This window comes from Platalea leucorodia (assembly GCF_965183815.1).
Source record: "Platalea leucorodia genome assembly, chromosome: 1".
Taxonomy (NCBI): domain Eukaryota; kingdom Metazoa; phylum Chordata; class Aves; order Pelecaniformes; family Threskiornithidae; genus Platalea; species Platalea leucorodia.
The window spans coordinates 136,783,668-136,795,786 of NC_138823.1; the positions used below are offsets into that span (position 1 = coordinate 136,783,668).

Sequence of the window (12,119 nt, forward strand, 5' to 3'; positions counted from 1 at the left end):
AGATGCAATGATTTTGTATGTAACCTTGTATATGACTACTAAAAAGCATATTTAAATAATAGAGAACAAGTAAACCAGAAATTTTTGTCAGTCATCAATCTGTGTACATGTCCTAATCAGAAAATATCTAACCCATCAGCTTCTAATTACAGTTCTTAATAAAATTTCTTAACATATTTATTCTTTTTATAATTTTATATCTTTTTCACATAAAGTTGTAATTATTTGGTGTATTTCAAATGACAGCAATAAGATTATAGATGACTTTATCAAGTAAGTATTTGCTGTGACTGCGCATGAGACCAGCTAAACTCCATTAGTTACAGTTGACAGTAACATTGACATACATCCCATTAGTGAAAATAAACTGTTATATTGAGGCCACACATAATCTCAGGTGTTTCATCTGAGAAAATGTCATAAAATGACAAACATTGGAAAAAGCGATTCTTATTACAATCTAAACTTTGTATGGGGGTTGGGGGCAAAAAAACTTCTCCAGCACCTCTTAAAACTGAATTTTACTGGTGTATCCTGTTTATAGCTGTTATGAACTATTACAAAGCTATTTTTCAGATCTTTTGCTGCTACATTTTCTCCTTCCAGGTCACATAATTTACGAAATGTACTTTTTTAGAGTCAGGTTTAAGGTGCTGAATTTCTTTAACCTTTGAGAACTATTACAATGCTGTATTTTGCTGATATAATTAAACAAGCAGTAAGACTAGGTCCTAATGTTTGTAATTTTAAGTGTCTAACTAATTGCTCATGTGATAGTCCTGTTCTTGGTTCACTCTTTGCTCCTTTCCTTCTAGGTTTTGTTGTAGAAATAAATGTGCAGCCATTAAGTTCACCTGTTTTCTTCTGTAACACATCTGCTACTCATTACTTGTTCATGGTTTACTTCAGTGTTGTGGCCATTATGCACATTTGACCATTATGCACTCAACTACTGCATTTTAAAGAAAAAATTGAGTTACAGTTATTTTTGTTGTATTGCTGAGGTATTTAAAAGGTGGTTATGTGTGTGATGTATTCTAACTGAATCTGAGTTTAAGGGTTTTACATAGTGGCTACTTATTAAAATAACTGTTTTGTTATTCTGCAAGGAGACAATTAAAACAAATTGGAAAGGTTAGACCTATGTGCTTCTGAACTGCAGGGATTTTGCACATATGTTGTCTGTTAGACAACGGTATTCCTGAAGTTACCGTAGCTGACAGTGGTTAGGATATCTTAGAGGTCTGCAAAAATGGAGATTTCGATAGCAACGTTTGTTTTCTGTGACATGACCGCAGAAAAAGATATTTTTTTTCTTCAAGTTTCTCCTTTGTCTTGATGTTGTCAGGCTCCTCTGACAGTTCCTTTACTCAGTGGCATCTATGCCAGAGGAGATTTAGTAGCGCTGTTGGGAATGACCATGTTCTGTAGATGACTCAAGTTTCAAGGACGAGAAAAGTGACTTGAAATAGTCCTTGCAAACACCTCCTTCAGAAATATGCTACTTAACAATAGTTAAGGATTGGGTCAAGGAGTGTTTGTTTCTGAGTGTTCTGTGTTTACTCGCTGATTTTTACAGTATTTGGTGAGAGGGTACAGTATGTTCTCATTTTCTTTGTGCCCACAGCTCTCATACAGCTAGAGAAAATTACTAATGTGCATTGAGAAAAGCTATTAGCAGTTTGATTGTTGTTTCTTTAATTACAGTTAATAGTATGTAAATCAGTTTTCTGTATTTTCATTTTCTCTCTCTTTATTCTTCATCCAGATTCCACCAAGAAAATTAAGGATGTCTTAGAAGAGTTCCATGGCAGTGGTGTGTTAGCAAAATATAATCCTGAAGGGGTAATTCTTCTTCTTTCTTCAATGGTCAGAAATGGTGGGGAAAAATATTTACAAATGTTGTAGCAAATGTAAGCATTTGAAATAGAAAATTATTTATAAATCAGCTCTTTGGGGTATTTGAAACTGTTTGGAAAACAAAAAAATGAATATTTTGAAGAACTAAAAGTTTATAAACATCACATTGGGCAGACCTGCTTAATAATTTACATAAAACCACATTTTCTTTTATAAGATTTAAACAGACACAAAAAAAATCCCAGACTTATGGTAACGTTAACATGCTTCCCAATTCTTTTTAAAGACTGGAAATGTTAAGCATAATTTCAAAAGATAGAAAAGTAAAATCTGTTCAGTTGAGATTTCTTTTTAAATTCTTTTTCTCTTATGTTGTTTCTGGTAGGGGGATCCCCATTATTACGGGGGAATTTTTTTCTGATGTTATGAAACAAGGATTCAGCTTGAAAAAAAGTGTGTGTGTGCATTGTCACTACAGATTCACTACTAGACAAAATATTCTGTTTTGGCTGGTAGAAAAAGCCAGATGATTGTTTTCTTTTGTTATCCTCAATTGCAGTTTGTATCTGCTTAGCACATCCTAATAGTGTGATTCAAAATGTAGCTAAATATAAACCTGTTTCAGTAATGTTTCTAACTATGCTTGCTTTATGTGGAATTCAGGATAGAAAAATGTGCTAACCACTATAAAAATTATTTGATCTTACATTTCAGGATGTAAAAGACAAGAATTATTGTCAAGTAGGGTAGTTATAACTCATTAAGTATTGAAAAATTCTTTGACACTTTGAAAAGCATAATATTGGTCATTTTAGTTTCTGAGGAAAATATTTCATAGTTCAGTAAAATAGTATGAGTTGGTCTTGTAAATGATCATCTTAAATCTGCATTATTTTAATTAAATAGAATCATAGATTATAAAAGGATTGCAATGCTGTGAACATCTAATTTATTCTGCAATGTAACATAGGCTGTAGGATCTCCCTTAATTGATTCCTGTTAGAAAGTAGACACTTTTTTTAAGAAAAGCGTGAACTGTTCATTTACAAACTCAGTGCTTGCTCTTTTTTTTACTTTTAACTTCTGCAGTTTTCTTCATGTTCATAGTGTATGTGGTAAAATGGTCTTAATTTATTATTCAGATTTTTTTTTTAAATTCTGCTCTTTTCAGTCATCATGCAGTGGTTTCAATTTTGTGAAGTATAAACTTTTAAAGTATAAAATAATTGTGTATTCTATGCATACTTAAATAACACGTTGCCATGTAGGTAACACATTATCAAATTATCAATGTTGATGTATAAGCAAATCGGTATTTAAAGTTTAGAGATTACTCTCTTTAACAAAGTCATTCCTCCATTTTGGGGGTACGTGGAGGATAAGTTACGGCAAAAAGTGATCAGTATGGGCACCTGGGAGAACTGCTCTGACTGAAGCCAGGTGGATTTGCAGAATTTGTGCAAAGCTGGAATTAACACAGTTGATCCCGAGCCAAGTCTGTAACTGTATGGCATTTCCCAGAGTTTTTCATTTCACAGCAATTTGTTTGCAGAATCCTACCAATGTACTGAAACATCCAGGGATTATAGAGGAGCACAGCACCCAAGCCAGTGAGTAGGATGGGAGGATGAAAAAGAAGGAGTGCAAGTCAGACACCCTGTGGTGGCTTCAGTATCTTCAGCAGGGATCAAGCTATTTACTACTACTGGGTCAGTGTTGGATGCAGGCTAAACCTGACAGCTTTTGCACTTTGCTGCTTAGCACTTAGACTTCAGGGAGTGCAACAAAAGGAAAACACAGCTAGCAGCAAAGCTACTTTGGAACCAGTAGGAATTATTAGCTCAGGTTTCATGCCGTAAGCTGCTGAACTGGAAGTGAAGTGGCTGAAATTTCCTCTGCAGTTGAGTGAATATTCCAAGTCAGACAGAACTGCCTTTGCACAGGTGTGTCTATATTTTTGGCATGCATTCAACCTGCTACGTGGATAAACTCTTTACAGAATGATTTGCAAGTTGATTGTATGTGGTGAGATGAGGACTCCATGACTTGGATGTACTATGTTAAGTAATTAATTATTATCTGTAAATGAGATGACAAAAATTGACTGATCCAGCTGAAATCAGTCATAGTGCAGCTTTTTACTTCCACATATTATAGACTGTTTTGTTGCTGTGCTTTGTAGAGGATATCATCATGTTTCCATTTTGGCTCTTTATTTCCTAGATCATTGTCTCATAAGCACTCCAAGTATTCTTCAAGTCTTGTCAATATTCTACCAAAATGTGTGATGGCAGTTTTTTTACCAATAAACATGGAGCATAGAGCTATGGCAGATTTAGCAGTGTGATATATTTATGTACTTGAGGAAAAGCCTTAAGAATTTCCTGTTTCAAGCTTCTCCCTGCTTAAAGGGTTTAGAAATTTATTCCATTCCATTGCTTCTGTATTGCAGGTTTTTATCACAAGCTGATTTAATGGGACACAAATAGCAAAAGAAAAGCTATTGGTATTCAAAGCTTTTTACCTGAAGTCATCTGGTTTGTTTTTCCATTATCTTACATCTTGTCAAGTGAATGGTTTTTGGGCTTAGTGGAAATGATGTATCTGATTATGAGAGGGTCATCTAGTATAGGGAGTTAATTTATGGAGCTTTTACTCTCTGCTTTCAGCGTAAGGGGGATGACTAAAACTTCTAGAAATGCTACTGAACCTCTGCCCTTCCACCTTCTTCTATAAGTCAATGTCAAATACGTAATGAAGACTAGATTTTATACCAGATGTAAGACACATAGGTAGGTTAAGATCAGCCTCTTGGAAAGCTGTAATTACAAATAGTCTTTCCATCATCTGAGATTTATCTAAATTAATTAATTTCAGCCATTTCACTTTGAGGGGAGCATTGAATAGGCTAGCAAGAATTAGGAAAGCAGATGGAGCTAAAGACTGTATCCAAATGGGCAGTAAGTACACATCACTGTGTGATTGTAGTCCTAGTGTCATCGTCCTTTTTGAGGGATCTGTTAGAATGCATCATAATTTCGTGTTTACCTGCTTACCTAATTACCATCTGGAGCTCTTAGGGTTAATCAGTGCGTGAAGAGTGAGGGTAGAAGGTGCATGGAGAGGTCTCAGACAGACAAGCAGTCAGGGTGTAGCTTGGGTCTGCACGTGGAGGAGGGCAGTGGTCCAGAGTTCCACAGTTTGGATGTGGATAAAAAGAATAAATGTGAATATGCAGAAAGACCAGGAAACCAAAAATTTCCAGGAAGGTTATGACAATGAGTTCATGATAGAAGGCACATTCCGTGATCTGATCTGCCCAGAGAGGTGGAGCCCCAAGTTTGGCAGAATGTTTGCAGTCAGGTTGCAATCATCTGCCTACTCCAAAGGATTTTTGCATTTTTGGAAGTAGTGCGGATGCTTCTAAGAAGCTTTCTCCAGGGTCCTTCTGATTTCCAGAGGTTTTAGGGTTTTACTAACTTAAGTCTGTGAACGTATCAAAGATATGTCTGGTACCTCTAGTTTAGCAAAAGTCTGGCACAATCAGTGTAATTTATGCAGAGAATACAACTGTATTTATAATTTTAAGGTAGTACCTCTTACCGGGAAGTAGTGATAGCAGTTTGTGATTAAGGTAGAAAATAAATACAGCGTCTTTATTAAAAGGAATAAAAATTATTAGAAACTAAAGCAGCATATAATGATGACTTTTGTGACAGTGCTTGGTAGTGTTTATAGAATCATAGAGTCACTTAGGTTGGAAGAGACCCTTAAGATTGAGTCCAACTGTAAACCTCACACTGCCAAGTCCACCACTAAACCATGCCCCTAAGTGCCATATCTACACCTTTTTTAAATACCTCCAGGGATGGGGACTCAACCACTTCCCTGGGCAGCCTCTTCCAATGCTTCACAACCCTTTCAGTGAAGAAATTTTTCCTAATATCCAATCTAAACCTGCCCTGGAACAACTTGGGGCCATTTCCTCTTGTCCTATCGCTTGCTACTTGGGAAAAAGAGACTGACACCCACCTCGCTACAACCTCCCTTCAGGTAGCTGTGGACAGCGATAAGGTCTCCCTTCAGCCTCCTCTTCTCCAGACTAAACAACCCCAGTTCCCTCAGCCGCTCCTCATAAGACTTGTGCTCTAGACCCTTCACCAACTTCGTTGCCCTTCTTTGGACACACTCCAGCACCTCGATGTCCTTCTTGTAGTGAGGGGCCCAAAACTGAACAAAGTACTCGAGGTGCGGCCTCACCAGTGCCGAGTACAGTGGGACAATTAGTTCCCTAGTCCTGCTGGCCACGCTATTTCTGATGCAAGCTAGGATGCTATTGGCCTTCTTGGCCACCTGGTCACACTGCTGGCTCATGTTCAGGCGGCTGTCAGCCAACACCCCCAGGCCCTTTTCCGCCAGGCACCTTTCCAGCCACTCTTCCCCTAGGCTGTGGTGTTGCATGGGATTGTTGTGATCCAAGTGCGGGACCCAGCACTCAGCCTTGTTGAATCTCATAGAGATGGCCTTGGCCCATCGATCCAACCTGTCCAGGTCCCTCTGTAGGGCCTTCCTACCCTCCAGCAGATCGACACTTCCACCCAACTTGGTGTCATCTGCAAACTTACTGAGGTTGCACTCAATCCCCTCATCCAGATCGTTGACAAAGATATTAAACAGAACTGGACCCAATACTGAGCCCTGGGGAACGCCACTTGTGTCTGGCCGCCAACTGGGTTCAGCTCCATTGACTACAACTCTTTGGGCCTGGCCATCTAGCCAGTTTTTTACCCAGCGCAGAGTGCACTTATCCAAGCTGTGAGCAGCCAGTTTCTCCAGGAGAATGCAGTGTCAAAGTCTGTACTAAAGTCCAGGTAGACACCATCCACAGTCTTTTGCTCATCTACTAAGCAGGTCACCTTGTCACAGAAGGAGATCAGGTTAGTCAAGCAGGACCTGCCTTTCATAAATCCATGCTGACTGGGCCTGATCCTCTGGTTGTCCTGTATGTGCCATGTGATGGCACTCGGGATGATCTGCTCCATGACCTTCCCTGGCACCAAGATCAGGCTGACAGGCCTGTAGTTCCCTGGATCCTCCTTCCAGCCCTTCTTGTAGATGAGCATCACATTTGCAAACCTCCAGTCAACTGGGACCTCCCTGGTTGGCCAGGACTGCTGATAGATGATGGAAAGTGGCTTGGTGAGCACTTCTGCCAGCTCCCTCAGTACCCTTGGGTGAGTTCCACTTGGCCCCATAGACTTGTGTGTGTCTAAGTGGTGTAGCAGGTCACTAACCATTTCCCCTTGGATTATGGGGGCTTCATTCTGCTCTCCGTCCCTGTCTTCCAGCTCAGGGAGCTGAGTACCCTGAGAACAACTGGTCTGACTATTAAAGACTGAGGCAAAGAAGGCATTAAGTACCTCAGCCTTTTCCTCATTCTTTGTCACTGTTTCCCCCCGCATCCAATAAAGGATGGAGATTCTCCTTAGCCCTCCTTTTGTTGTTAATGTATTTACAGAATTTATCATTGCATTCACTTCTGATTTAAGTTGTTTCATTAACAACTATTCTTGGCAACAAGTAATTTTTATGGTGTTTTTGAAGTACACAGTGATGAAAGACAAACATATTTACTTTTTCTTCCCTTAGTTATCTGTCATTGCATGGTTAAAAATAAATTGCTTGCACTCTCTGATCAAGACTAGAATGCTGGCTTAGAACCATTTTCTTGACATATGTGCTAATGCAAGAAAATGGGGTATTCTGTCTAATATCTTAAACTTGTTCATCTACATCACTAACCTTTCAACAAAAATAGTTCTATTATAAAAACAGAGCCTGAGTGTTAATGGCACTGCACTAATGTATGTGTGTTCTTTCTTTCCTTGCATGCGTTACAGAAACAAGATATACTTAATCAAGTAAGTGACTTGATTTTTTTTTTTCCTTTTGTTATGCATAGGAGCAGTATCTTTTATTTTGTAGATTTCCATTGAGATGTCACTTATTAATAAATACTGCATGTGGCTATTCTGTCAGATAGACAAATATTTAAAGCTGAGAGCAAAGCGCACTAATTTTCTGCTGGCAGACTTTTTCACTAGGTGAACTTCATTTTTGTCATTCACAGTACATAATTTTACTAACATTAATTGAGAGGAATATGAAAAATAAGTTAAAAGCAAGTAATTAACATGTTCCATACTTGTCACAGAAATTTCTGCTTACTAGTGAGATCTCATAATGGTTTGTATTATTCTGAAATGACAATAACACATCTCAGAAAAAATATTAAATACTGTTTCTGTAACCATATAATACCATTTATATGTAGCAGGCTTAAAAATGCAGATTTTATAATTTGAATAAGGCTTATAGTGTGCTTTAAGCGATTGTGACTTTACAGCAATTGCAAGAGAAATGGTTAAAGAGCTGATCATCAACCCAAGACTCCTGAGAAGCTTCAGTAGCCTAAAACCAGGTATAAAAATACAATGATAATAAAAAAAAAAAAAAACTAGGGAAGAAGGATTCATCAAATGAACTAGTTTTTTAAATGACTTCATTATTCTTCCTTTGTAGCACAGAGGTGTTAAAAAGCCCCTGCTCTGCTGCTCTGGGAAGGGGCAGCCAGAACATGAGAACAATGAAAAAGTTAAGAGACTGAAAGGATTAGTTTTGTAGGAACCCCTCACTCTCTGGGCTCAAAGGCCGGTTGAGCTTTAGGAGGTGTGCTACTGGGAGAAGTACTCCCTGTTCACAAAAGGGCTTAGTTTTCTTCAGATGACCAACATTACTTTTTTAGTAAGGCAACAGAGTGACCGCAATGGATCCTGAAAGAGAAGGGATTCAGGTTAAAGCAGTGTGTCTAGGACCAGTCTTGAGACTACTGTCATTAGTATTTTTGCTAATAACTTTGTCAAAAGAAGTAGATGAATACTAACAGAGTCAACTCACTAAACCAAATTTGGGAATTGTTGCTAAAATGGAGAAAAATCTGAACATTATACTGGAAAAACTTGATGATGTTATGGACTATAGTAAATGGAAATGTAATGAAATGCACTAGTGCAGAGTGTAGTGTACCCTAGGACTAGTGGCATTGTTAGATAAAGAGCTGAGTGTGATATTTGGTCACAAGATGATTGCAAAGCATCATTGTGGTTTGGTCGCGAAGAAGAGAAATATATTACTGGGACATTGTTATAGTATTCTTGTGTCCATGGTGGTCTGAGAACAAGACAAGATTTGTAAGAAAAGATAGTGTCTTAGGCCAATTGACATAAGTGGAAAACTAGTTAAAATTTCAAGCACATAGAAATATGGATTGAAAGACGGACTTTTGTACTGTTTCCCTCAGCTACATTCTTTGATCTGACAGAAGATACTAATTTACTGTAAAGACCTTGCCTTCTTATATATGAAGTATTTCTACTACAGATAAGGAAGATTTAATTTTCTATAAAAAGGTACTGCAGAAACCACATCTTTCTGCTTTTGACCAAATGATGGGACAAAATGAACTCAAATTGGAACTAATTTACAGTAGGGTTAGTAGGATGTGGAGAATTATAGGTTATCTGTTATGTAGGAGAAGCTTGTCCCTCACATGTAAGAAACTGAGGACTAGGAAAGGATGTTGTATCTTTCTAGCTACAAATGAGAAAAAATTAGGAACTTGTGAGTGTCACCAGCAGAAAACTCCACCCTTCAGACACTGGCCACTCAGTGTTTTTCTGGCTCTCTAGGCAGAATTTCTAGGGAAACGGCTTCCTGGATACCTAGAGGGTTGGGAAGCCTGCCAGGCAGAGATGCTGGCAGTCTGGCTGTGAGCCTGCTTTCTGTGGAAAGTGTTGAGGGCACCGAGGCGTAAAATGTTTCAGATAGTCAATTTCTGCTGCAAAACTGTTCAGTTTTGAACATTTTTTATGATCTTTAGTGGTCCCTCTGTCTTCTTTCCTCAGTGTGTGCTAACATCTCTCTCTCCTTGATATCTTCCTTCCCTTTTGATACTTCCCCTCTCTGCCTTAAGATCCCATTTTTAGCCTTTTTTCCCCTACTTTTTTTGCATTGCACAGTATCTTATGTTTAAGCTTTATGAGCCTCGTATTGCTTTCATTTACATGTTACCTGTTTAATTCTAATAGTTTGTTAAATGGCTAACTCAAGGACTATTTTCAAGTTCTGATGTACACTAGATACTGTTTCAAAGTATTTTAAAAGAGAGTGAGTTTATTTTTTTATTTATTAGGGTATCACTATCGGTATTTAGATAGAAGTTGATAGAGAATTTTAAGCTGTCTTGATATTCAGGCCAGAGGGACCACTCTATTTCAAAGAAAATGCTGCTTAAAACTGCACCATTTTTAAAGGAAAACAAAAAAGAAGTGGAGGGTCACACTGGTGTCTGTGTTATTTTTAACATATTTTATTTGAAAAGTGACAGACTGCTGTGACAACATTTCAGCTCCTCTAACAACATGAAAACAGAGTGTAAATATGGTACCAATTATGGTACTGAGTTATAAAGTATGAAAAATGTTATCCTCATATTTTCATATTAATTTGAAATATCAGCTAAGTTGGTCTTTTCTTAAGGTGAAATAAACACAGAAATAAATTCCTTCAGGAAGGATACATTTAGTGTATTTCTTGGTTTTTATATTGCCATTAATGAATATTTAAAATTAATGCATTTCGGTTCAAGTATACATGCAATGGTGAAATGTTTATACATAATTAGGAGTTATAACTATTTATTCTGCTAGTCATCGGTGATAGATTTCATAATATTTATCTACTTACTAAGACGCATTTAACATCAATGGAAAAGTATTTTTCTGTGGTTTTAAATTATTGTAATTTTAATTGTATTACCCTGTGCCTTCATTTGATCACTGCATGTCTGAATGAATGTTGTGAAAGAAATAGCAGGGGAGAGGTATTTGGCTAATGGGTGTTTGGACTCTGCGAAACAGAAACAAGTAAAAACATTTTCTTAAGAGAACAGCATTTAATGTTGAAATTCTGTTTAATTTGTAACAGAATTCTGAAGCCATCAAATGAGTGCTGTGTTGGTGCTATAGTGTTTTTTGGTTTACATCCTATTTGTAACAGTTGGGTAATAAAGGACTATATGGTGCTTGTAAACAGTTCTACAGGTGTTTATATTACCTGATCAGATACAGGGATTTTTCGGGGATTCGTTCATTTTGCTATTTTATTTGGTTTTAGTCTGAAGCATGCCACCTACTCCATTTTTCCTAACTTCTATAGTAATTGTAATTTTCAGATGACCAATTCTGCTGGGACAGAATGCAAGATATCTACTCTTCGCTTTGTTTATTATAATTTATGTATATTTCTTCTAACATTCTTTATTGGCAATACATGTAAAATAGACTCTGGGTGATAATCTCCTACAAGATCCTTCTAAAAGTATGTGCCTTAGCACTCTTTCTTCTTAAAAAAAACCCACCTTTGTATAGTAAATATAGCATATCTGGTAAATTTATATATTATATATATGTATTTATGTGTGTGGTACATATGGATATACCTACTTACGCACATATATAATCATGTACTAAGCTGGTAGCAAAGTTTTATTTTTTCTTACCCAGATAGTAGACTGAGATGAGACTGCATTGGTTGGTGAATACATTCCAGATTTATTTTAGTAATTAGCATCAATTTATTTTAATGACATGAGAATGTAGTACAAGGTTATGCTTAAAAATCTAGTTATTGCGTAAAAATTGAGTCTTGCCGTTTCCTTTTAAGAGGTTTTGTTGAGTTTACTTCTTTGAAGAGACATGCTACCTGCTCTGAAATATTCCAAAGTAATTGTTTCTGATAGGAGACATAAAGGGAAAATTTTGACAGTTATATATGTCCAATATTCACATATTGTAATATGCAAATATTATTTGGCCATATGGACTATTTGGTAGGAGCAGCCTGTGAGAGCATGTGATTTATTTTTTTTTTTCTGTTTTCTTTCCTGACTTTTTTTTTTTTTTTTTTTTTCCCCCTGTCTTTTTTTCCACATATTTTGGCAAAAGTCAGGTTTTGAAGCATTGTCAGAATCAATGAATCTTCCAAACTTGGACTTTTACTAGGGATGCTTTAGCATTGCTTTTCACAGCTAATCATGTAATTGTCACTAATGCACTAGCATTAATGTGTGCAATTGTTGTCATAGCGTTATGTGTGAATCAAGGCCCTGTAACATTATCTCCTTTTTCAACAGCTCATTT

The 12,119-nt window shown here is 37.1% G+C and overlaps 1 protein-coding gene across 1 annotated transcript in view; it reads left to right on the forward strand.

Moving 5' to 3' along the window:
- DGKB (diacylglycerol kinase beta) overlaps positions 1–12,119 on the forward strand; it is a gene marked incomplete at both ends in the record, with an annotated part of 334,114 nt that overhangs the window by 31,948 nt on the left and 290,047 nt on the right. The window contains 2 exon segments of the mRNA XM_082329956.1: positions 1,769–1,845; positions 7,761–7,781. Of these exon segments, the coding sequence (XP_082186082.1) occupies positions 1,769–1,845; positions 7,761–7,781 (98 nt within the window).